The 27,315-nt window shown below is 37.2% G+C and overlaps 2 protein-coding genes and 1 long non-coding RNA gene across 3 annotated transcripts; all 3 read right to left on the reverse strand.

The window, feature by feature from the left end:
* Positions 1–1,258: 1,258 nt before the first annotated feature.
* On the reverse strand, positions 1,259–5,748 carry LOC106096880 (high affinity immunoglobulin gamma Fc receptor I). The gene is made up of 6 exons (XM_013265843.3): positions 5,684–5,748; positions 5,445–5,507; positions 4,749–5,006; positions 3,513–3,758; positions 2,039–2,308; positions 1,259–1,836 (listed from the first exon to the last, which is right to left on the reverse strand). The coding sequence occupies exons 1-6, from the start codon at positions 5,712–5,714 to the stop codon at positions 1,688–1,690; spliced, it is 1,017 nt and encodes a 338-aa protein (XP_013121297.2). The 5' UTR covers positions 5,715–5,748; the 3' UTR covers positions 1,259–1,687.
* A 668-nt stretch (positions 5,749–6,416) lies between these two features.
* Positions 6,417–19,057, reverse strand: LOC109199761 (Fc receptor-like protein 5). The gene is made up of 5 exons (XM_019355089.2): positions 18,834–19,057; positions 13,425–13,685; positions 12,910–13,155; positions 12,338–12,398; positions 6,417–6,447 (listed from the first exon to the last, which is right to left on the reverse strand). The coding sequence occupies exons 1-5, from the start codon at positions 18,928–18,930 to the stop codon at positions 6,417–6,419; spliced, it is 696 nt and encodes a 231-aa protein (XP_019210634.1). The 5' UTR covers positions 18,931–19,057.
* A 6,949-nt stretch (positions 19,058–26,006) lies between these two features.
* LOC112846504 (uncharacterized) lies at positions 26,007–27,031 on the reverse strand. Its single transcript, XR_003219513.1, has 2 exons — positions 26,707–27,031; positions 26,007–26,044 (listed from the first exon to the last, which is right to left on the reverse strand). It is a non-coding gene; the product is annotated as an uncharacterized LOC112846504 (long non-coding RNA).
* Positions 27,032–27,315: the final 284 nt, after the last annotated feature.

The raw sequence follows: 27,315 nt of genomic DNA on the forward strand, positions 1-27,315 counted from the left end.
ATGTTTTATAATTTCAGTAGTTCAGTCATAGAAATAGTTAAGTTTATTATAGTTATAATTTATTACATAGAATTTACTATTATTACATTTGCATTCAGCAAAGGCTCGTGACTCATCCTTTATTCTTTAAAATATAGGATTTAGCCTCAGCACATTAAAGCACAGTCAAGCAATTTTAAAATAAATTTTATATGTTAAATTTTACATTTTAAATGACACTTTTCTTTATCCCCGTGTCATGGTCCGTGGTCCTGTGTCTGTGGAATGTGCGGATAGCCACGCCCTCCGGGCTAGGCCATTCTCGGCACACCTACTCTCCATCGCTGTGATTACAGGAGAAGCTACTTCACCCGGCGCTGACGGATGCTCCATGCCAGTCCGTAATCACATCACAAGTGGTTTCGATTCGGCGTTCAGCGTCTGTCACCTGCCTGTCCTCCTGCTCGACTGGATCTCTCAGTATATCACCTGGCTCTTCCACTAGCTCCACAGGACTTCCTGCACACGGACTGCCACTCTACCCCCCCGAGCTCCCACGGTCCCGCTCTATCGTAAGCCCGCGACTCCCCGCTAAGTTCTAATGTGTTTCCCTGCTTCCCGGCTTCCCAGTAATCTTCTCCCCTTTTTCTTGCAGCCTCCCACGGTCCCGATTCCGGCTTCCTCGTGTCGTTTCCTCCCCGGGTTTTTTCAGTTCCTCGTTTGCTCTCTAGGTTTCCCGGGTCGCTTTTCGTTATTATAATAAAGTGCCTTTTCTGTAGCGCTGAGTCTGCATTTGGATCCTTTTGTGCGTACGCGCCGTGGCGCATGACACCCCCCCAACAAAACAATTAAAAATAATAAAAATAGCTACTGTGGAGCCTTTCATGCCATAATGTTAAATGTTCAAATCAAGACAATATTGTTTGTGGCTACTTTAAATTTAAAGTAGGCCATGCATTAGTCAGTCTTGCAACCTTGTTCTTATCTATTACAATACAACACAGTTTTATTTATATAGCACATTTAAAAACCCGAAGGCACACCAAAGTGCTTCACAGTAATACAGAGAAACAACATAAGTCAATAACAAAGTACCAATCGGGCACTAGCACATACAGAATGGAGGCACTAATAGACCGGAAGAGTTAAGTAAAATAGGTATCAACTCTCAATACAGGAGGAAGGTCAGATCGTGAATACAAAATATCTACTAAAAAGTTAAATAACAGCATTAAAATTAATAATAAAATAATGAATTAATACAAAGTTTAAAAGGGTATTAACTGGTCGAGAAAGCCAGGTTAAATAAGTATGCTTTCAATCTTGATTTAAAGGATTGGATAGAGTCTGAAGCACAAATAGAAGCAGAGAGGCTATTCCAAAGGTTGGGTGCAGCTGAAGCAAAGGCACGATCGCCTCTGGTCTTCAGTCTAAACTCAGTTTGGGCCAGGAGTAGTTGACCTGATGATCTTAATGCACGACAAGGAGTGTACAGAGTGTACAGATTGAGGAGGTATTAATATTAAGCTTAATTAAGCTTAATCCTCCACTCTCTTTTTCTTCCAAGGAAAATGAGAAAATGAACAGAATTCCATGTATTGTCAGAGAATAAACAGTAAATGTGGTGCACATGAACTACTATCTTGTTGACTCTGCTGCAATTATGGCTCATCTATTACATCGGCCTGTACATTTGAACCATTACAAATTACTGTTGTGTAATACCTAGCTTCTTAGAGTAAAATAGTCCCACCAGTAGCACAAGCAGAGCCACCAGTAAAATAGTGAAGATAGTCCTCAGCGTCAGGTAAATATGACAAGAGTGATCTGATGAGGGATGGGGCTCTGCATGACCTTCTGCAACAATAATAGAGACAATCTGCTGTAATGTCACTATATACATGCAGTATATGATTACATTATTTGAAATTATGTAATGTTTTCAGGTACTTTCATAGTACTGTGATAAAACCAAAGCAAGCATACTGAAATACAACAAAATGAAAACAAGCAAAGAAACAAAACCAAGTCAAACCCTTCCGTTAACTGTTTTACATACCATGTTGGAGCTCTTCTCTGACACGGACAGACAGCCAAGTCTCCTCTGATTCTCCTCGGAATCCAGCGATGCTGCATTTGTAGAATCCTTCATGAGACTTCATAACTCTTTGAATAGTCATCTCACCTTTATATCCAGTCTCAATAAAATCACCGTCTTTAAAGAAATTAGCTGTAAATTTGGAGAAAGTTCCTTTTCTTCTACAGTGGATTGTGACATTGTCTCCCTCCATCACTGGAAGACCAGGAAACTCCAGGAAAACATCACCACCTTAACAACAAGAAGCAAGGGTATAAGTGGGAATTAATATAAATTTCCTTAAGACAGAGTAGAATGGGAGAATGGGAACAGAGTCATCTAATTAAATTTCAAACCCAGTATTACTGCCACAATCTGCATTGGTAGATCATGTGGAGAGAGGAAGAGGAGCCAAATGCAGACACTGAGACATGAGTGAGGTGGAACAGAGGGTGAGCCTGATAATGTTAACATAAATAAAAGGCAACACATTAAACCAAAACTAGACTAATTGACTAAAATGGGAAAACTAAAGCAAAACAAAAACATGAGACACAGAGAAACTGGGACAAGGAATCTAGACCATGACACAAGAAACACAGAAACAATACAGACAACCTGACAAAGAACAGAGGAAAACAGATACAATATAAGCACACAAGAGTAAATAGGGAGACTGGACACACACAGAGAACACAGCTGGAACGAGCTGACCTGACGACACAGATAAACTACACACAGTGAACAAAGGACACAACACTGTCAAAGAAAAACAGGAAACACTGAGACAAAGACTAATACACACAACATGACACAGGGAACGGAAAGCTTGGGGAAACTAGATGAACTTGAAAGACAATGAGAGGAGGCACACGCGACGATCTGGAAGAATGCACATGTAACACAATACAGACAGGGGAGACATGGAACAATAACATGAGGGGAATATGTAAATCACAAGGGAGATGAGTCAGAGGGAGACATGGGCATAACTTAAGAGACAAACACAGAGGAGAAGGCAGACCTACACAGGAAACGGGGAATGACACATACACAAGGAAACACGGATGAAGGGAAAAACTAAAATCTAACTAAGACATACTAATAGTAATGTGTTTATTACTTGCTTTACCAAAATTTTGGTTTAAATGTAATTCTTGAATTGAATAATTTTAGACTAGTAAAACTAATATATCAGTAAATTAGTTTTAAGCATATATACATTTTCTTTTAGTATTTCACTTATATACTATTATTTTTTGTTTTTACTATGTGATGTGATTTCTTGATCCAAATAGAGTGAATATTTAGATTTTAATGATGTCATTCATTTTCCAATTGCACATTTAACACTGCAAATGGCAGACTGTAAGAATGGCTATATCATCTGTACAACTGCCTGTAATTCCTTTGTTACTCATTAGCTGCATATATAGAACAATCATAATAGGATTACCTCTTACAGCCAGCCAGCTCTCTAATGATTCTCCACTTCCAGATATTCTGCACTTGTAGAGTCCTTCATCTGACTGGGATACACTGTTAATGATCATCTCACCTTCATATATAGTATTGATTAACTGGCCATCTTTAAAGAAATGTGCTGAGCGTTTGAGAGAAGCTGTCTTCTCTTTACAGCGCAGAGTGACATTAATGTGTTGTGTCACAGCTAGAGCAGGACTCTCCAATATCACATCGCCATCTGAAAAAAATACGTTATCCACCATGAAACAATAATCCTAATAAGATCAAATAATACACAGCAGAAACACAATTTCCCCATGAAATGTGGTGCTGTTTCTACAAGCTCATCTGCTTTGCAGCTAAGAGGCCTTCATTTGTTGGGAAGAACTACTATAAACACTAGAACAGGAGTCATTTTTGATGCTATTTTAAAGAAGTAAGATTTGACCAACCAAATATTTAAGATACATTTTTAAGGGATTTACTAGTTTTATAAATAACTTTGTTAAGATCATAAAGTTTAAATACACAGAGAGTATGCATGAAAATAAACTGATAAACAAAGGTTACTGCCTGCTCTGAAACAGCTTACACTCCCATGCATGACCTGTTCAGCCCAGCAGTAATATGTAGTACAGAGTAAAGTACTCATCTTTTATCTAATTACAGTCTCCTGTATATTTAATTATCAGTTACATCCATCTAGCTCTCTGTTAGAGCAACCTTCACCTCAAATTTGGTATTGCCTAGGCAACCTCAAGTATTACAGTAATAGTTTTAAATTAATGTCTACGAGGTTAAAATTACATCCTCAGCAGCTCTAGGTAAAAGTGGTCATAATTGTATTTTTTTTTTTTTTTTTTAACTTTTGAGCCTACACACCACGAAATTCAGTATTTAATCAATTTGCCCATTTTAGGAAACATCATGAATGATGATGAAGGGGTTTATTTTAACAGCGTTACACAGAGTTTTTAAATTGGCAAGGGGGACAAAAGGTCCCCCCTATGATTTAACTTAGTTTTAACTTATAACAGCAGAAAAGATTTGGCACCAAAAACAAGGTATAAAACATTCTGCATTATTCGTGAAGGTCGTATTTTTGTGCTTAGCCACAAAGTCAAAAAACTAAAAAACACAACAAAAAAGAAAAAAAAGAAACTTTAGTAATCCTAAGCAAAGTAAGTAAGCAGTTAGTTTAGCCCCACTTTTCGGTTTCTTCACATACCAGTGACAGTGATGTTGACAGTGTTGCTCTTTTCTCCCTTTAGATTTTCACACCAATACTCTCCTCCATCTAATAGATATGCAGTCATAATGTTCAAGATTCCTGTTGATGATTTCCTTGTGGTAGCCATTGAAGGAGTCTTTTTCATCACTCGCCATTCAGCTCCTCTGGAAAACCCCTCACACTTGAATGTGATTGATTCATATTCAAAGAACTGCAGTCTGTTGGGCTCAATATAAAGATAAGTTCCATCCAGTTCTGTGACGGACAAGAAAGAAACATACAGAAAAACAGGCCTCTCTAAGCAAAACATTTGTTATACTTTGCTAGAAAGAGGTTTTTTATTAACTGGGTTCAACATTTTTGCATGGATTACATTTGCTACAAAAGTACATCTTTACCGTTTCCAGTATGTAAGAGGGTGCAGTAAGTAGTGGGTGCAACTTATCAAATCCACTTTATTATTTGTCATCAGAACATGTGGCCACCTGGTCTGGAGCACTTAAAATTTTCTTCAAGTTATTACTGTTCAGGGTGGTTCTACAAGCTGCTGAATCATTGCTGGTACTTTTTTCTTCAACCGACTGCATATACTAATGTCAAAACTTTCTTTTTTCCACATAACTGTACAAAGGTAAACAATCTTTAATGGTGGAAGGAATAACCGGATGACTTATGCATCAAACCTCAACTTACCAGCGTTTTGAGAAAAATAGCCGTTCTTAACTTCAGCTGTGATCAACAACAATGAATACCAAACTGCAGAAACAAAAAAAGCAATGTGTTAGATACTATTGACTTTACCTGAAAAATTACCCATACATGATACAGATGTATCAACATTTGTTATATATACTGTATTTATACTTGGGAGAAAATAAATAAATGACAAACGAATAAAAGTATAAAAGAGTATAAAGCTAAGGAAAGCTCACCGAGTCTGATGCACAAAGGTGTCACCTCCATGTTAGGGAGTTAACTTCCTCCTGACTGACTGAACATTAGACTGACTGTCATTTACAAATGCGTAGGTGGAGACCTTCCCTTTTCTGTGAGAAATGGCTGCGGCACTATGATCATTTCATATATGCCTTATGTATCTAATTATCTGTAAATTTACAGGTAATATTAGTAATAACCAGAGAAGTAGCAACACTTAAGGCAAAAAGCAGTGTGGTATATCCTGTAGAAAATAATAATATGCTTATCATGTTAAGTTGAAGCACGCTTAGGATGCCAATTGTCATTGCGAAACATTCTCAATATAATATAATATAATAAAACAACAAAAATACACTGCTCATAACCTTTCCCTATGCACCAATGAACTGTTGTGATATTAACTACTTTAAAACTTGGGTAAGAAATCTGCTTTTGTATATTTGCTGTAATTTATTACCTGAATATTTAAAAAAGTAAAAAATCATTAAAAAAAATGTAATGAATAAAATGAAATCTTTAAGGATACATTTTATGTCATCTAAATACATAACATACATCAAAGGGTTATCTTTAAAATAATGATTAAGACTGAGCATTACAATCAACAGCATTGCAACATAGCTGAAAGACACTGTTTAACCATAACATTGTAATGTATCCTAAAGATACGAAAACTAGAAAACAAAGTGACAAAAGGTATTTTATACAATAGTCACGGCTCTTTCATTAGTCTGATGTCTTTTTAGCACCCATTGACCTGGAAGACAAACATAAATGCAGAGTCAAAATTTGTTTAGTGCACTGTTGTAGCATTATGCCCTATTTTTTTATAGAGAGAGAAAAAGAAAAAACGAGCAATAAAATGTCATATTTTATAAAATATCTTAGTCCTCCCTTTGTTTTGCATTTTTTTGTTTTGCATATTTTGGTTATGGTTTCTGTGGTTCATGTGCATGTTACGCCCCTCTGCAGCCCCTAATCTCTTTGCAGTGGCAGTGCAAGAGTGGTCAGCTGGTACTAATTCACCACACCTGGTCCGGTGTGGATATAGACAGACTTTCATAAAGGCTCACTAGTCTTAGTGTTACCAGCTATTTTAACTAACTTGCTATATAATTTAAAATAAAATCTCTTCTCTGTGAAATTCTGGTATTGGTCAACATATTTATGTTGCGGCTTTTGAGCCGAGTCATAACAGTGCATTGTTTAAATGTCCTATAAATGTCAAGCGGAGTTCTTGTCACAGAGTTTCTTGTTCAACTCAAACTGATGTGTACTAAAAGGGTAATATAGCAGTTCACACCACATTGAGTGTATGTAAACGTGACAACATGTCTGTTCACATATAAATAACAAGTCTATGAACAGAGGCAGAGAATGGTTGGGTCACTTTTCTACCCTTAGAACATCTTGAAAATAGATGCTGTGTAATACATGAAGCCCGTGCTTGAAAACTAGTGAATGTAGGTGACAGGGACAGAGAACTTGAATCTTGAATGGACGGTAAATAAAGTTAAGGCTTATGTTCAACAAAAGAAATCTCTAAAGAAAGCTGTTACAACACACATGTTTTTGACATTTACCATACACAATTACTTTAAAGGCTGTCATCCTCAGCAAGAACCATATAATCAGAGACACAGGCTAACACACATTACCTGTATATTTCTAAGTTCAGATTTAAACCCGCTGGACTATGCTGAGTGTCTAAGATAAGCCTGCAAAATCTATGATCTTTGAAAAGCAAAGCGTACACAGGCAGTCAAAGCACACATTACACTTTTTCATGTTCAGCACAGCCAAATATTCTGTGTACAGTGTTGACATAGGTGCAAACACAGTCAGAGAAACAAGTAGTAAGTGTGTGATGGTATGTAAATATAGATCTCTATATATTTTAATGGCAACTGTTAAAGTTCTGATTTGATCATTCAACTTCGAAACTAGCTCTCTTATTTTATATTACTCTTTGAGTTATTTTGGGGTTTTATTTATTATATAGGGGATAATATACTATGTTTCTTCTGTTTCTTTTACTCAATTGCAGACTTTCACCAAGAGATGGTGCTTTCCTCAAAAAAACTTTGAGTAGGGTAGTTAACTATAGGTGATTTTCTGTGTTATTGTAGGGTATTTTCCTTATAATATGAAGGTGTTCCTTTTCAGAACAGTAAGTCATGAACAAAAAAATGTAATAATTGTTTCAGCTCTTGCAGCTCAGTGATTGATTCACAGTGAAGTAAAGGATAAAATTGCTCAGACTTGCTTGTTTCACAGTATCAAGAAAATCTTGGGACGTCAGTAATGCTCATTGCTAGAGGCTGGTTGGTCTTGTAGACATTAGCACCATGATACAGCAGTAGTACACAACAGTAAAGCATGGCCCAGTCAAAGCTGTCACTTATAGATGTGTTTTCTTAGGATCAGATTTGAATGCATTATATGCATTACCATATTTTTCAGACCATATGGCACACCGGATTATAAGGCGCATTAAGCGAAACAAAACATTCAGATAAGTCAAACTTTACTCAACTCATTCTTCTTGCTTCCTCCACTTCTGTACCATTGATTCATTAATGTTGAATTCTCTCGCAGCTGCTCTATTCCCAAGTTGTTGCAGTATATTAATGACTAACCTCGTATTGTGGATGGATTATCTCAGTTGTTCTCCAGACTGAAGTTTGGTCCGTTTACAGCATCCTGCCATGTGATTGAATTTGTCAAAAACAATCAGAAACCCTCACGTTAACTTTTATCTAGTGGAAAAAAGTTAGCATTCATCCTCCAGCTTCACTGTGTTTATGTTATGCTAACATAGCTGTGTCGCTAGCACATCATTATACACTAGTCCAACTTCAGTAACCCTCCAAAAGTAACTGCTGTTTAATTTTCTGTCTTCATTTATGTTGGAAGTGATAGCAGAGCTGTACGTTTGAATTTTTTCAGATATCTCTCAGTCAGAACATGCTATATCATGTTTAGGTAGAAACTAGCGAGCTAACTTCCTGCTAACTTCTAACTCTGTTAAATTTAATAAATTCTGTTTTCATGGATGCCTGGATGTTAAACTTAATTATTACACCTGGTAAAGCAGCAATGCTGATCGTTTTATTAAAGATGAAAGAATTTAGACAGTTTTTAACTCTCAGTGATGCTGCAGTGTTCGTTTGACTTTGGGACCTGAAACGGAGTTTGAACCCAGATTACTCTGACTACGCAATCCGACAATCCATCGAGCAGCATGGCTTCGTAGCTTGCTTACCAGATTGTGTATGATTAACCCAAATCTAATCTTTAATTCTTAAACATCAAGCAGTAAAGTAAAATTTAAAAAAAAAAAAAGAGGCTCACAAATTTATTATGCCACCACATCTCCTATTTCTTATTCAGGAAGCAGGAGGTTTCTGTCTTCCTCTCTACAATATTTTGTTTCCTCTCGTCATAAACCGTTGCTCCAGTCAGCTCCTCAATATGCACTTGCAAAAGGACTCTTTTTAAATACTTTATCTCTTACTGCAGTTGCCTCTAACAAAAGGGCAGACCAAAAATATTATCTCTATCCTCCTCTGTCACACCACTAACCCTAACCCTCTGCATGTCCTCCTTTGCTATATCCATCAGTCTTCTCTATTGTCTTCCTCTTTTTTCCTACCTGACAACTCTATCTTCAATATCCCTCAACCAATAATGTCCACTATCCCTCCCCTGCACATGTTAAAAACCTATGAGCATTGCCTCTCTAACCTTGTCTCTAAACTGCTCAGACTAACTGTAATTAATTCACAGTACTGTTGGAATAAAGAGGAAGGTGATCACCAAGTAGTGATACTCATATTTTATTCAAATACTACATTAAGACTATCAAAGCATTTAATTGTAACTCATCAGTGCTAAAAAAAAAAAAAAAAAAAAAGACGACTATATTTACAGAAGTGTAGAAATATTTGTTCTGTAGTATTTGTCACTGTTTAATGTAGACACATACAGCTTTAAGATGAATAGGCTTGGAGCTCTGCAGCCACCGAGTAAGCAGAGGTTTGGTGGCTGTGTGCCTCAGCAGTTGGCAACCCTGTTCTAAACTTCACATGTTCTGCTACTTTGTGTAAGAGTGTCTGTGATTCCTGAGCGCTTCCTTTTTGTAACAATTTACAACAAGATTTACGGTAGACTCTGGAATATCTAGGAGGGAATTAACTGCACATGCTTACTTGTTCCAGTAAAAACTATTACACCTATTAGAGCACTATGCTCGAATTTAGTAAGCTCTTTAGAACGACCAATTATTTCACATTTATAAAGGCAAACTTCACACACTTGTGGCAAGGGGACGGAAAACATCTGAATTGAAAGAGTAAGAAGTGTGTTACAGTACCTTTTCTTCCATATAGTTTACTATGAGTGTAGAAATCACCACTCAGTAGACTGCATGCCTAAGCAGGACTTTATTTGAGTTTTGAGTTATGCCTTTGACCAGGTGTACATGTTTAAGCATGAGCATAAAACTGTATCAAAGACATCAAGAGGAACCATAAAAAGATTTTTTACTTAATTTTATTAAAAAGTAAAATCATAAGACATGCAATTATGGAAGTAATGGACTCTTGGTGTCCTTTTTAACTTTTTGCATCTCCAGTTGCTTATACTGATAAGGTTTTAGTTGGACAATGAGGTTTATTAGCTGTAATGTGAACAGTGATAAAGAAACAATTCAATGATATTTCTTTCTTTTACTAATGCAAATATTATATTTCTGATTCAAAACATTATCAATACATACAAAAGCTAGGAGACATTTTTTTTAATTATTTTGTTGTTTTAGCAACATTAAATTTTAAAACTGTAAATATGTGAAACATTTATAATTGTAATAAATTACAGATTTAAAAAGGCATGACCTTTTTTTTATATCGAAAAAATATCGAACTGTGACACCAAAGTTTGAACCGAACCCAACCATGAATTTTGTGTATCTTTGCACCCCTAATGTATACATACATCCATATATGTATATATACATACACACACATATATATATATATATATATATATGTATATATATATATATATATATATATATACATATGTATGTTGTTCCTGAGATCTGCCGGAGCCACTCTCACTTATATATAATGTAGGGTTGATTAGCATGGGGGCCTAGCCTAGGGACGCTTACTGGATACAGACGACTTGCTATCTATCTATAGATATAGTTGCAGTTAAAAGCTTATATACATGATCATGGGCATGAATGTATTGGTAATGTGAGTTTTAGGCTTTTAATAATAACAACTGGTCTTTTTTCAGGATGTATACAGCATAGGGCTGCAAGGGCTTTAAAAACATTTATATGGCTGATTTTGTATCTATGAGTGCAATTTCTAGTCTAGAGCTGAGTTTCCCACAGTGAAGGAGTCCCACCAAAAGCAGCAGCAGAGCCACCATCACAATAGTGAAAACAACCCTTAAGACAGTGGTTCCCAAACTTTTTTTGCCAGGCCCCCCTTTTTTACAAGGAAAATGTTCGCGCCCCCCACCACCTAACCCCCCCCCCCACCGCACAAACACATCCTCCAAACACACACACCCATATTTTGTTTACGAATTCCATTGCGGTTTATTTAACACCTCAAACATTTAGTAAACAATTAAGCAAATACAAGTAATCTGCAATAAATTACAGGTAGTAATAAAATATACTACTAACTCTTTTACGCTACGTCCACACCTACACGGGTATTTTTGAAAACTCAGCTGTTTCTATGCGTTTGGGCCTTTCGTCAACACGTAAACGGCGTTGCGATTCACCGAAAACGGATTTTTTAAAACTCCTTTTTTGCGTTTACGTGTGGACGAGGAATACAGAGTTCGTCACGCAACGTCAAAGGTATGTGCCTCTTTTCACGTCACGCTGTGCGCCACGTTATTGTTTACATGAGATGAATTGCAGAATGGCAGATAGAGACAAAATACTGTTACTGTTAATCTATCTGCAGGTTTTACACGCTTACATATACACACGCAGTTACTGTCCCTCCATTTAGAAAGGCAGAGGCGTCACGGTGTGATTATTTTACGTGTAGTTGTTTTTTTTCCTGTGTAATAATATTCAACATTGCTGTCAATACATTTTTCAAAAAATGTCTCTCTGTGCAAAATAGGTTCAAAAACATAAACAACTGTGGGATACTGTTTGTCCGTGATTTGAACCGGGGGGAACAAATCGTGGCAGGATCAGCCTGATATTAGTTGTATCCCACTGTAACTTTACTGCATAAAGAGCTAACATGTCCAAAATGTCAGGAGTAGTTAGTTATTACAAGAAGTGTTTGTGAACTAAAAATCAGCGCGTGCTCCCAACGCAGGGAAACTAATTTTGCAGGGGAGACCTACCTTGGCACTTGTGCAGGTGAAGCCAAAGGGAAGATATGCTTCACCATATTTTCCTGTCTTTGGCTTAGAAGGAAGTTGGTTTGGAAACATATTTGGCGATGCTTCATCTCCTGCTTTGCGTTTATGTGGGAGCCCCGTCAAAAACCTGTCCAGTGTCCAAGCGCTCTTTTTTTTTTTTCTTTTCATACCGCGCCCCCCCTGCAATGGCTCTGCGCCCCCCTAGGGGGCGGGCCCCACACTTTGGGAACCTCTGCCTTAAGAGGAGGAGGAGATCAAGGAAGGTGTCAGAAAAGAGAGAAGTATCTCTGTGAAGCCCTGCAAAGAGACCAGAAATTTGCATATTTAGAAGAAACATTTGCAATTTTTCTTTTTGGGTCGTCTTTCACATCATGGTGTCTCTTCTAACATCATGATACCCTAAATGGAAAAAATATTTCTATCCCATTGTAAGATTACTTAAAAAATATATAAATAAAACCTTGCCATGCAAAATGCACTTTTTAAAAGAACCCAGTTATGTTGGTTAAATAATGGTACATAATAATATTGAATGATAAAGTGTGCTTTTCAGAATTCATGAGCATTTATCTCCTAATTTAGATTTTGCTAATCCTTTAATTTAAAATACTGCCAGCCTATGTGTTATTTTGGGGCAATGATTACATGGCTGGAAGAACAGTGACACAGTTGACAAAAATGACAATGCTTAGTCACGTTTAAATGTGATATACAAGTCAATAAAGTTTATTATAAAAGTTTACTACAAAGTGACCAGATATAAGTATCAAATGTAAGGATTTTATTTTGAAACATGTTTATACCTCACCTTGGACAGACAGCCAACTTTCTGATGATTCTCCAACTCCTGATATTCTGCACTTGTAGAATCCTTCGTGAGACTTGTAGACTGTGCTAATAGTCATGTTTCCCATAGAGTTGGTACCAATGAAGATGTCATCCTTATAGAAGACAGCAGCAAGGCTGGCACTAACCATTTTGGTTTTGCAGTGCAGAGTCACAGATTCGCCCTCCATCACAGGATGAGCAGGAGTCTCCAGGATTAAAGCAACAACTAAACAAGATAGGGCTTATCAATATTTATATAATTTAACCTTCTAACATTCATTAGGTCACTGGCAACCCATCTAAACTGAATGCAATTTTCAGTTCATTCAATTTAAAGATGTGCTAATTTTTGACTACGGTCAGAATCAAATAACTAAAATAACAAAAGATAAAACAAATTACAGTACACAATTTTGTTCAATTATTAAATGATGAAGCCTATAATTACACTTCACAATATAATATACAGAACATATTAAATTCAAGACTTATTACCCTCTGCTTTTTGTTCTTTCACAGTCAACAAGCTCTCTGGTGATTCTCCAGCTCCAGAGATTATACATTTGTAGAGTCCTTCGTCAGACCTGGATACATTGTGAATGATCATCTTCCCAGAATAGCCGGTTCCAATTTTCAGGTCATCTTTATAGAAATCAGCTATGTGGTTTAGAAGAGCTCCTTTCTTTTTACAGCGCAGAATGACAGTTTCACCCTCCATGACAGGGAAAGGTGGACTCTCCAGGATCACAGAACCAACTGAAACATTTATACAGTATGTTAAGGCCTAATATGCATTCATTAGAAATTATTTTTGTTGCCTGAACAACTATCGGGTGTTCAGGCTTTCAGGACACCTAGTTTTAACTAAAGAATTATGGTTGTCAAAAACATTCACAAAAAGTATACTATCTATTGATACAAAAAAAATCTAAAACATTGTACTGTCAAATCTATATATATCATTATTTTGTTTTGTCTTGGTTTTAAATATAGAAGTGCACTTGTAAGCAAGAAAACACATTTGCACGATAGTTGGGATGGGTTGGATCAAGCCTTTCTTGAATTTCAAGTTTCTCAAGTTTCAACAGTACATTTTCCTGGCTCAGGTCTGAGTGGGCCAAAATTCTGCCACAGCAATGTAAATGTGTAAATATTCTAGTAGGCAATGAGCATATCTTCACATTGTATATTGACACATAAAATATTTATGGAAATTCGAGATGGCCATACAGAAAATATTAAAAAAATTATATATGATATTAGATCTTATATTGTGCTTGATATGATATATATGTTTTTTTTAGGTACAGCTTGTAATATTTGCTCATCCCAGCATTGAAGTTTAATGAAAATGACATTTTCTTAATTTTTGTGACTAAGAATTTCATGTTAAAAAGTAGTTTTACAGTGTTGTGTAATTCATCTATATACAAATCATCGTTTGCAATTAGTCTGTGCTCAAATATGGGACTTTACAGGATTGTTTGAATTTTTTTACATTTTAATTTGCCCATTAGTACACATTTTTTAAAAATATTTGTCCCAAATTACAAATTCTAATTTTTTTATGCAAAAAAAGGTCAGGTTTTTCTTGAAGATACTCATGTTCAAACATTGCTGTAGAATTCAATGTGTGAAAAAAGGGCCTGAAAGTGGGTAGTTGAACCATTAAAATATATATTTATAAATATCTTGAAAAGTATTTGACATATGAAGTTAAAATTTCACAGCAATAATTATAAATGTTCTAATTTTCTACCATAACATACTATAATAATAATAATAATAATAAACTTTATTTATAAAGCACACTAAAAAACCAAGGGTACACCAAGGTGCTTGACAAAATAAAATAGGGAAAGGGAGAAGAAGGGAGAAGGGAGGGAAAAGAGAAAGGACCTGGCACGTATCAATTATAAAACCTTGACAATCATAAGATATAAAAGTAGTTCACAAGCATAACGGATAAAAATGTACCAACACACACCAAGTGTTAACTAGGTGGAAAGGCAAGATTAAACAAATAAGTCTTCAGCCGTGATTTAAACAGAGGCAGAGAGTCAGACGCCCGGATAGACACAGGAAGGTTGTTCCATAAGACCGGGGCAGCTACAGCAAACGCGCGGTCACCACGAGACTTCAGCCGAGAACGAGGTTGCTCCAGAAGAATTTGGGTAGCAGATCTAAGTGCTCTGACAGGAGTGTGTAACCTGAGAAGCTCATTGAGGTAGCTCGGCACCAAATTATTAATGGTTTTGTAGGTGAAAAGTAATATTTTAAATTGAATGCGGTATTTAATTGGAAGCCAGTGCAAGCCAGCAAGAACAGGAGTGATGGAAGAAAACTTCCTGCTACCTGTCAAAAGGCGTGCCGCCGCATTCTGGACAGTCTGCAATCTAACGAGAAGGGTGGAGGAAAGGCCAATGTAAAGAGAGTTGCAGTAGTCCAACCTGGAAGTCACGAATGCGTGAATGAGTTTTTCCAGGTCGTTGTGCGGAATATAGCGCTTAGCCTTAGAAATGAGGCGCAGCTGATTAAAACTAGACCTCACAACAGCAGACACTTGCTTGTCAAATTTAAGCGAGCTATCCAGTAGTATGCCCAAATTACTGGCATAATCAGAAGGAGAGCTAGCAAAAGGCATCAGAGCAGCACACAGTTGGTCGCGGGGGATTTTACTATCAAACACCACGATCTCCGTTTTCTTTTCGTTCAGGACAAGAGAATTACTCTTGAACCAATCTTTAACCTCACACATGCATTCACGAAAATAGTGAAAAGGCAAGATCGTCAGTAATCTCAAAATAAATCTGTATGTCATCAGCATAGCAATGAAAGGCAATATTATACTTCTCAAAAATTGCTCCAAGAGGGAGCAGATATAGCGAAAAGAGAATAGGGCCTAATACAGAACCTTGAGGCACACCACAGCGTACAGGTACCGAGGAAGATGAGAAGTTGCCCAAATTAACCGAAAAAGACCTGTCAGCAAGATAAGATTTAAACCAGTTGAGGGCAGTGCCTCTTATACCCACAGTATGCTCGAGTCTTAGTAGAAGAATGTTATGATCAACCATATCAAAAGCAGAGGAAAGGTCCAATAAAACCAGGACCACAGAGCGTCCAGAGTCAGTGCTTACAAATAGGTCATTGAGAACTCTAAGCAAGGCCGTTTCAGTGCTGTGCCGTGGCTTAAAGGCAGACTGAAATTTCTCTGCAATGTTGTTCGCATCTAAATACGCCTGAAGCTGAGAGAGAACTAGTCGTCCAGGATCTTGGACAGAAACGGAAGCTTAGAGATTGGTCGATAGTTCAAAAGATCATAACAATCAAGATTCTTTTTTTTCAGAATAGGCTGGACTACAGCATGCTTAAAGGCCAGTGGGACAGATCCAGAGAGTAGAGAAAAATTCATTAAGAATAAAATGCTCGGTCCAATTACATCAAAGCAGCCCTTAACAATGCGTGATGGGAGAATATCAAACACAGCATTGGTGTTTTTCAGTTGATCAACCAGCTGCTTCAGATTCGAAAGCGACACGGGCTCAAATTGATGAAAAGTTGAATTACACTCAGAGGAAAAGACAGGACAAGAGGCAGACGAAGAGGAAGACTTAAGGGATGAAACCTTATCTAAAAAAAGAATTTGAAAACGCTCACAAAGAGCTTGTGAATACAGTAAAGGCATATCAGAACAGGGATTAACAACAGAATTAAAAGTGTTAAATAGCATACGGGGGTTGTGACCATTAGCCAAAATGACTTTGGAAAGAAAAGATGCCTTAGCCATTCTAGCAGCAGTTTGAAACTGTGAGCGGCTGGTCCGTAACATATCATAAGAAACCTGAAGTTTATCTTTTTTCCACCTCCTCTCATCACGGCGACAAATACGTCGTAAAGCACGCGTAGTATCATTTAGCCAGCAATGAGAGTAGGTTCTAGGGCGCTTCATTTTGATGGGAGCAACAGAATCAAGAATAAAAGAACAAACAGATAACAGGATATTAGCACAACCATCAACCGAGCAGAGAGAACAGTTGTCAGGTACAGCCAAATCAGAGGTAGATGAAAATAATGATAGCAAAGTATCAGCATAACCATCAGATGAGCGAACTGAGCAACAGTCAGGAATTATAGGCGCCAAATCTAAAAAAGACACAGCAAACTTTGACACAGCTTCAGAGCTGAGTACGCATAGCGGACGAGAAAGAGCTCCAGGGTGCAGTCCAGCGGCAGATAAGCCAATATCAAAGGAAATTAGAAAATGATCTGAAATCCCAGCGTCATTTATATCCTTAATACAAATATCCAGGCCATATGTAAAAACCAAGTCCAAAGTATGGCCTTTAACGTGGGTTGGTTCATTTACCCATTGAAGGAGGTTAAAAGAGTCCATTAAAGCAAGAAAGTCTTTAGCAAGCAGGTCATCCTTACAACAGATGTGTATGTTAAAATCACCAAGAATAAGAACAGAATCATATTTAAAAAGAACGGAACCCAAGAAGTCGGCAAAGTCCGAGATAAAACACTTGTTGTATTTGGGCGGTCGATAGACCAACACACATAAACTGGTCGTGGAAGCAGTCATCTCCAATAGCTGAACTTCAAAACTAGCAAAGTTAGGTGAGGAAAGTTGCCGAACATTATATACGTTTTTAAAAACCGAGGCTAAACCACCTCCCCTACCAGAAAGCCTCGGTGAACTAAAAAAGGCACAGTCCAAAGGAAGAAGTTCAGAGAAAGGAATGAGCTCACCAGGGCGAATCCAGGTTTCTGTAAGGAATAAAACATCAAGGCCACTAGTGGAGAATAAGTCATTTAAAACAAAGGTCTTATTTACCAGCGACCTGACATTAAGCAGTGCCATCCGTGGCCAGGGTACTAAATCACCTCTAGAAGCACGACGCAGAGTGCATAGATTGCTTCGACAAACTCCCCGTCGGCGCGATGTTATCCAAATCCGAGTAGGAAAGCGTGTCGCAGAGCGGGCAGATGCTTGGTGATCAGCCGGGTAAATCCAGCGACAAGTAAGCAGTTTAGCTTCCGGGCAATCCAGGGAGGAGGGAAAAAATGATGGCGTATCCAGATTAACATGTACATGGTCCGTAATTCTGGCTCTGAGAAAGGCCCTGAGACGGACGTGACGGCCACTCCGTCTTCCCCGCTTCCTGTAGCGTTTCTTGTGGAGACTAGGAAGCGGTAGGTAGGAGAAGCCGCAGGACGAATCCAGTTGTGGTAAGTTAGCGCTGCCCACACTCCAACAGGGGTCGGCCCGAAACGAATGGAAAGTACGAAGATTTAAAAGTGTTTGCCTGTCATATGTAATCAGTCCACAACCACTAGATAAACATAAGACTAGAAAAATAAAGATAAAAAACACAGTGCCGAGGTCCATAAGGGAAGGGAAGGGAAAAAGGGAGGGGAAAAAGCGGCGAGACGGACGGCAAGCCAAATACACCGGCGGCATCTTAGTCCACTCCAATTTACTATAATGTAAATTGGAGGCGTCCAAGCAGAAGGTTTGATTGATTTGAAACAGAATTACTCTATGGTGTTGCAGAGTTTTAAAGTAATGGTGGGTAATTACTTTTCTTAAGAGACCACATGAGCACCTGGTAATGCTGTGGAGGACTGTACCAATAAGCATATAAAGACGTAAAATTAATATTGAGCACAACTGAATTCAGCTTATTGGCGTCGCCCTCGGCAATATTACCAGTTTGTTCTGCGGTCCTTCAGAAAATGTATTGCCCAGCCCTCTTTTAAGCTTTAATTTTAAATTTGTACTCAAATTAGTAAAATGCTTTTCAAAAACATTGTACATTTTGACATAAGTGGTAGTAATTTTAAAGTGACGCTTTTTAGTTAACAAGCTTTTATTTTGAATCCATGTTTATTTCTCACCTCTGACAGACAGCCAGCTGCCTGGTGATTCTCCACCTCCAGATATTCTGCACTTGTAAAGTCCTTCATGGGACTTGTAGACTTGGTGGATGGTCATGTTTCCAGTGGAGCTTGTCCCAATGAAAATGCCATCCTTATAGAAGACAGCTGGAAGGCTGGCAGACAGTGTCTTGTTTCTACAATGCAGAGTTACAGCTTCACCCTCCAGCACATGAGCAGGGCCCTCCAGGATTACTGAAACAACTAGAAAACATTTTTTTCTACATTTTTAAAGTGTAAATTACTCTTAATCAATTTGTTGGTGATCCATCAAACTTGAGGGTAATTATTATAACACTGAAAAAATGATTTTGCAATGCCATTTATACTTGACAGTTTCTTTTATGTCCAAGTGGAAGGAAGCCTTGGGCTGGACCCAGGACACATTGAAGAGATTATACATCTCGGCTGCCTTGGGAGGTAGGGAGAGAGGGAAGTCTGGGCATATCTGCTCATACCGCAGGCCTCAAAACCCTCATAAGTGGTCAAAAATACATGGGCACAGTTGTATTTTTTTCGTATTTAACTTTAGGGTATTTCTATTTGTGTTGTGACTATGCCAGGAATTAAATAACCTAAAAAAAACCCCCACAATGTTCCACTGCTAAATGGTTAGATCTAACAGAGTTTGGTACATAATTTAAAGGATACATGAAATTGAAAGCAAATACCTTCTTCATTTTGATTTTCCAAACTGCTGTTTATCACCACCAGGGAGGTCTCTGGTGATTCTCCAGCTCCAGAGATTATACACTTGTAGAGTCCTTCATCAGACTTGGAAACATTGTGAAGGACCATCTTCCCAGAATAGCCAGTTCCAATTTTCAGGTCATCTTTATAGAAATCAGCTATGTGGTTTAGAAGAGCTCCTTTCTTTTTACAATGCAGGCTGATAGTTTCGCCCTCCATGACAGGGAAAGGTGGACTCTCCAGGATCACAGAACCAACTGAAACATTTAATAAATGTACAATAAAAGTTTAGTCCTGAATTCAGATTATACAAAATTGCATTTAATGTGAATGATACATAAAATATTAGATAATGATATGCCATGTGGGGGGTTACAAAAATAGTTCATACATATGGTAAGAAACAAGGGGCAGATTCAAAAAGCATGTGACAAACTACTTAAAAAACACACACACAGGAAAAACATTCCCAGACATGACTGTGGCCATATTAACCTAACATGTATTAGACAAGAAAGTGGTAAAAGATAATTCATCATCACAAATATCTAATACTAGGGCTACTTGTTCAGTTATTGAACCTGCAGTGCAGGTTACACAGTTTTGTAACTGTATAATCCAACAATATGCTGGGTTGGCTTCCAAATGGTCTAAAAATATTAATAATACTACTGTAATCAAAAGATACATTCTGAGGCTCTTGCCACAATACTACATGAAAACTACACAAACTTGCAAATTTAACAGCTACTATAGCTCCACATAGTGTAATAAACAGAGTTATAACTGTAACTGTTTTGTTAACCTTGGAAAAACTGCATTACCCTTGATGTTAGAATTAGTTTTTGTGGCCACAATAGAGTTGTTACTGTAATTGTTTTTAATTACTTGTATCAGAACCTGAGTCATACTTAACTCCACTTTCTTGGATAGTTGTAGCTTTTTTAATGAATGTATTTAAGCACTTATAAGACATTTAACTGTATCAGAGATATTGTATGACAGACTTCCCAAAAGAGAATATTTTAGATATAATGGCATATGTATTATGTGATCATCTTCATGTAATTAAGCTAGAAGGTCAACCAGACTTAAATTCTCACCTTCAGTCATAGGATGAGAAAGATGCTCCTGTGACACAGCTTCACCTGTACATAACAGAAAATATTCTGTAACCATATAATTTAATTAGTACCATATTTTTCGGACCATAAGGCACACCAGATTTTTTTTTTTTTTTTTTATTGCCATTGTGGCTCAGTTTTAACAGTAAAAGTGCTAGCGCTAACAGCATTGCTAACGCTAGCTGCAATGCTAACGCTAGCTGCAGTGCTAACGCTAACTTTTTTTTTTTTTTTTTTTTTTTTTTATTGTACAATGTACCAAAAATACATCGCAGAACTTAAGCAGATCCATCAAAAATGTACAATTATGGGTGATGAGGAAACAAAGCAGCCATCAATCAGAAAAGAAAGGAAAGGCACAGTAATAGAAGTCTCCAGCAGCAAACAATTATCTTAATGTCCTTCCTTATAAAGTAAGATATAACTAAATCAAAAAGAAAAGTAATACTAAGAAAAAAAAAACAAAAAAAAAAAACGGAGAACGCACATACAGTCTATCTACATTAGCTTAGAAGCTGCATCAAAAAATCAAGTAAGGTGTGAGCTTTATTAACATTACATTTGTCTAATGAAGCCTTCAATAAAGAGACTTCATTTTTAAAAGCAGCAAAGATCGGAGTAATTTTCAAGAAGCGACATTTATGAATGAAGAATTTTGCGACTATAAATAGGTTGTTAATCCCAAATTCTATTTTCTTATTTTCTGTTTGTAGGCCAACTCTAATTACTTGAAAGGTTAGAGAAGGGCAGTCAATATTTTTAGAAGTTAACCAGTACTGGAAACCATCCCAAAAGGATCTGGTGCTTTCACATGAGTAGAAAAGGTGCTCTGTAGTCTCAATCAGTGTTGCAAAATGTGCATGTGTTCGTATCTATATTGAATTTCTTGTGAAGATAATCCTTGGACGGGTATATGGCATTTAACACTTTAAAGTGAATTTCTTTAGCTTTTGGCGGAATTGGAAAGGAAAGATACTTGGTCAAAAAGCTAAGGTTATAATCTTTAAACAAATATTTTCTTGTTAATTGAGAAGGAAAAAGTTGCTTGGTTAGAATTGTCCTTAAAAATTTGTTATTGCAAGTCTTTCCTTTAAATTGACGGTCATCAATAAATAAGGATGGTTCACGGATTATAAAGGAAGAATAGGTTAAACTGGCTTTAGTCATCTGAATCATTGCAGGGGGAATGGCTTTCACAACTTTAATGAATTTACTTTGAGTACATACTAAGCCATAATTATCAATAAATTTATTATACGATAATACATTGCCGTCATTGTCTAAAAGGTGTAGAACGGTCCCAATTCCGTGGTCCATCCAATCCTTATAAAAGAAGGATTTTCTTTTTATCAATATACATCGGTTGTTCCAGATCGAATTTGTATGTGAAGAAAAATTGTGCTTATAAATCATTTTCCAGTACTGGAGAACCTGTTTATGAAAATTAGATAATTTAATTGGTAATTTGGAGATTTCAAAATCACACTTTAAGAGAAATTCAATGCCACCAAGCTTCTCAAAAATTACTTTTGGGAAATAAAACCAAATATTATTTAAGTTATTTATGAAAGACTGCAACCATTTAAGTTTGATGGAACCATCCAATGCTTCAAAATCAATCACATTCAATCCGCCTTCTTCTAAAGACTTCACTACATCATTCTTCCTAATATAATGTTGCTTATTTCTCCAAATATAATTAAAGTTAATTTGATTTATATTCTTGATTAGTTTATTGGAAATATATAAACATTGAGATGGATAAATCAGTCGCGAAATACCTTCTGTTTTGGTAAGTAGGACACGTCCAAAGATGGAAAGGTCTCTTTGTAACCAGCTGATTAGGATCTTTTTAGATTTTTGGGTAATATGCTCAAGATTTAGGATTTCTCTATTATTTATATTCTTTGAGATTATAATACCCAAATATTTAATTTCAGTTTTTACAGCTATGTTAAGAGAGATGCTGGGTTTACCATCATGAATAGTTAATATTTCACATTTTCTAATATTCAGGTACAAACCAGAGGCCTTTGAAAATAGTGAAATTTCATTTAGTGCGAGAGGAACCTGTAACATGTTCTTTAAAAACAGTGTAGTATCATCTGCTAGCTGACTTATAATCAGTGGGGCTCCCATCAAGTTCAGTGGTTGAATATTTGGATTGTGTTTTATGAAAATAGCCAAGAGTTCTGTTACAATAATGAAAAGTAGCGGAGAAGCTGGACACCCCTGACGGATTCCTCGACTAATGTTAAATCGTTTAGATGTTCCAAAAGGTAAAGAAATAGAACTATTGATATCAGAGTATAACAAAGAAATTAAATTTATGAATTTTTTACCAAAACCAAAATACTGTAAAGCTTTAAAAATAAAAGGATGCTCGACCGTATCAAATGCTTTATAGAAGTCTAAAAAAAGGAATCACACCATCATCTTCAATTAAGTGATTATAGTCCAATAAATCCAAAACTAATCTAATATTATTGTGGATAGAACGATTCTTAAGGAACCCAGATTGTGTTTCACTAATAATCTGATCTAAACCGTCCTTTAATCTATTTGCAATAACATGAGCAAGAATTTTATAATCTGTATTCAATAGAGTAATTGGACGTAAATTATCGATTAATCTTTTATCTTTACCAGGTTTAGGAATAAGGGAGATAAGACCCTGTTTCATTGTCGTTGCTAATGATTCAAGGCACACCAGATTATAAAGCGCATTACGCGAAACAAAATAGTCAAATAAGTCAAACTTTACTCAACACATTCTTCTTGCTTCCTCCACTTCCATACAATTGATTCATGAATTCTCTCGCAGCTGCCCTATTCCCATGTTGTTGCAGTATATTAATGACTAACCTCGTATTGTGGATGGATTATCTCAGTTGCTCTCCTGCCTGAAGTTTGATCTATTTACAGCATCCTGCCATGCGACTGCATTTGTCCATAACCATCGGGATCTCTCCCGTTAACCTTTATCGAGTGGAAAAAATAACATAAACACAGCTTCACTGTGTTTATGTTATGCTAACATAGCTGTGTCGCTAGCGATCACGTAGCACCAGTGTTGGGGAGTAACGGAATACATGTACCGGCGTTACGTATTTAAAATACAAAATATGAGTAACTGTATTCCGTTACAGTTACCGTTTAAAAAGGTGGTATTCAGAATACAGTTACTTTGTTGAAATAAAGGGATTTACACGGCTGTAATGCCTGTGTCTCAATCTCTCCTAGCGGCCTGCATAATGATGTGACGAAATATTTATTATTGTTCAAAAGATTATTTAATATGAAGGCAATAGGCAGAGTTTTACAGGCATAGCCCTAAAGAATGTAGCCTCATGGGGAGTGTAGCCCAGTTGTAAGTAAGCTATTAAGACTCGACGGTACACTGTGTTCGTGTTTTCCTCCAAAACAATAAGTTCCGTTGGAGCAGCAAAGTTGACCCAGACAACAAAGTAAAGCTAGTTTTCGGTTACGAGCCCAACACGGAAGCCAACGCATTAGCCAGAGGTCCTTTTACTACGGTTCAGAGCCGCAGACCTGTTTTATATACGCGCAGAATAGTTTTCTATACGAGATCGCTGCAAAAATAGCAGCCTTACATAATGTCCAACCTACTGTTACTCATTTTATATTAAGATTTAAAATTCTAGTTGGTATTGGTATGGCGAATAGTACGGTGGCCCTGAGAGGCAAAGCACGTACAAACTCCAAAGCACATGCAAACTCCAAAGCACATGCAAACTCCAAAACACATGCAAAATCCAAAACACTTGCAAAATCCAAAACACTTGCAAACTCCAAAACACTTGCAAAATCCAAAACACTTGCAAACTCCAAAACACATGCAAACTCCAAAACACTTGCAAAATCCAAAACACATGCAAACTCCAAAACACTTGCAAAATCCAAAACACTTGCAAACTCCAAAACACATGCAAACTCCAAATCACAACGGAAGTGCTCCAGGACGCTAGGGGCAGTGTTGAGCTCAATTTGCAAAATAAACGGCAAGTTTGTCTGTATGGGACGGTCTAGTCTCCGTCGCGCTTCCCAGGTTGCCTAGCAACCATGATACTAACCGCTGGAAACGTGTCATACAACTTTGTTTGACAGAAATGAAGGAGAACATATTTTGTTCATTTGTTTGTTTGTTTCTACAAGAGCTTTGTGTGATTTGATAAGTATCTGAGGCTGAGACCACAGGACTGTAAAACATGATTTTTGAGCTTCATTTCTGTAATGAACAGTCATTTAAGATTAGTTAGTAAATAACAATTAGCTAATGTTGTTCATGAGACTAAAGTCATATCACTTTGGTAATGTAAATATAATATGGCCAATATTATAGTTATTATATTAATCATTATTAGCTATTACAGCAGTGAACATGAACTCTGTGTCAAATACTGAGCCTCAGTACAGATTCAAGTTGCAGTTATCTATGTCTTATCACCTTAAATCTTCACTCAAAGAGAAGTATCTTTGACAGTGCATATATAGGTGTATCATATATAAGAGACAAATGTTGTTCCTTCAGTATGTTGGCATTGCTAAATTTGGCTCATTGCTTACATATATTTATAAAAAGAAAATGTACAAACTGTGATAACTGTTTCTGATAAAATGAAGAGTAGACTGATATATTAAATATTCCTTTATTGGGTGAGAAAATCAGAGCATGTCATAACTGCTTTAAGTCATACAGAATAGATATCAGAGCCTTAAACAGGCTGACTTCTGCTAAATGGGTCAAACTGGGCAGAAAGTCTACAAACACATAACATCCTTATAGAATATGATGTAACACTATAGATCAACTTACCTCAGAATATATAAAGCATATAAACAGTTACAGCAATATGATGCAACAAACACAGCAGTGCTACTAATCCAAAATACTCAAAGCTTCATAGAACTGAAACAAACATTTATTTTTAGCTCCATTCTGCTGCTGATACATACTTTAGGTTTCTGAATATTAAACTTGTTGCTGCCTTTCATAGTGTGTAACTTGAAGGCCCTGAGTACTTTCTCCCACACTGAAAACACTGGGATGATAACATTATTTGAACATTACCTAATAAGACTGATTCAGGACAGACAATTAGTTATGTTAAACTTTCTTAGCAGTCCTTCACAAACAGGGAACAGTCTGTCTATTCTCTCCATCTGTCAGCTGCTGCTGGCTCTTCCTCCTCCTCTTCCTCACACACTGCTGAGTTTGTCCTGGTGGATCATCAGGGGTGCAAAGCCTCACAGATGATGTGCAGCAGTGGGTCCCTCAGTCTGTCCTCACTCTGGACACTTGCAGTTGTCACACATGGAAATCAAATGTGTGATAAGCTGCAGGATTCAAACACAAGTGTAACTTATAAATACATGTTCATACTTTTATTCCACAATCAGAGAGAAAGAAACAGAGAGAGAGTGCAGGACAGACAGACAGGTGACAGTCTCAGGTGTATACACTGCTACAAAACAGCACAAGAGAAGGAGGATTTAGTGTTTGTGTTATTACGAGTGCTGAACAAGAAGAGTTCCCAGATGGTCCAGTGGACACATGTGTGACTCCTGTGATTAAAGCATCTTTCTTTCAGCTTAACGAGTGAACCGTCAGCTCGTTCAAACACACGTTAAAGTCCGTTTGGCTCGACACCACCGAACAGAGGCAGCAATATAACATAGCTAACATTAACAGTGCAGTGAATCCTGCTTGTGCCGTCATATTCAGGACTGCAAACCGAGCAGCATCACTGACTTTCAGCTTGTTGTGTTTGTGGATATATGACTGACTTTAATTATCCATAAAATCATCACATTCTCTGTAAGATTGAAGTCAACTATTGAACGGCGTATATTTTGAAGTAAAGGCTTTAAAACCAAGTTAGTACAAACATCGCTAATGTCACTTAACTTTGCTGACATGTGGCCAACAGTAATGTTTTAATGTTCTTCATTATAAAAACATTTGCGCATAAATAAGTGACATAATATTCAGTACTTACTTCTGAAAGTTTACTCTTTGGCGGCTCCGCTTCCGCCGTTTTTTTCGGCAAAATTATCCACACCACGGCCGCGCTATGAAATCTGGGATATGTTGGGCCATGAAGGCTACACCGACCCATCCTTAAAATTCAGGGAAATTAAGGACGCATTTGAGGGCCGCATTTGGAGCAGCCTTTGAATTGGGACAGCCTTCGTCGTGTCGCTGTGACATAATCGTCCTTAAAATGTGGCCTTTAAGGCTGCAGACCCTGAATTGGGATAGAGCCCAAATCCGGTCATTGGTACTTCCTGGCTTGTGTAGTTACTAGGTAACAAAAGCTCAACACTGCCCCTAGCGTCCTGGAGCACTTCCGTTGTGTTTTGGAATTTGCAAGTGTTTTGGAGTTTGCATGTGTTTTGGATTTTGCAAGTGTTTTGGAGTTTGCAAGTGTTTTGGAGTTTGCAAGTGTTTTGGAGTTTGCAAGTGTTTTGGATTTTGCAAGTGTTTTGGAGTTTGCAAGTGTTTTGGATTTTGCATGTGTTTTGGAGTTTGCAAGTGTTTTGGAGTTTGCAAGTGTTTTGGAGTTTGCAAGTGTTTTGGAGTTTGCAAGTGTTTTGGATTTTGCAAG

Source organism: Oreochromis niloticus, linkage group LG3, assembly GCF_001858045.2.
Source record: "Oreochromis niloticus isolate F11D_XX linkage group LG3, O_niloticus_UMD_NMBU, whole genome shotgun sequence".
Lineage (NCBI taxonomy): Eukaryota > Metazoa > Chordata > Actinopteri > Cichliformes > Cichlidae > Oreochromis > Oreochromis niloticus.

Excerpts from the sequence above, each read along its gene's own strand:
- LOC106096880 (XM_013265843.3), bottom strand. The coding sequence starts at position 5,714 with ATGGAGGTGACACCTTTGTGCATCAGACTCG. Across the intron at positions 5,508-5,683 it reads ACCTTTGTGCATCAGACTCG|TTTGGTATTCATTGTTGTTG; the intron begins GTGAGCTTTCCT and ends TTGTTTCTGCAG. Across the intron at positions 3,759-4,748 it reads TGTCAACATCACTGTCACTG|ATGGCGATGTGATATTGGAG; the intron begins GTATGTGAAGAA and ends TATTTTTTTCAG.
- LOC109199761 (XM_019355089.2), bottom strand. The coding sequence starts at position 18,930 with ATGACCATCCACCAAGTCTACAAGTCCCATGAAGGACTTTACAAGTGC. Across the intron at positions 13,686-18,833 it reads CAGCTGGCTGTCTGTCAGAG|TTGGTTCTGTGATCCTGGAG; the intron begins GTGAGAAATAAA and ends TAAATGTTTCAG. Across the intron at positions 6,448-12,337 it reads GATCTCCTCCTCCTCTTAAG|GTCAATGGGTGCTAAAAAGA; the intron begins GCAGAGGTTCCC and ends TTTGTCTTCCAG.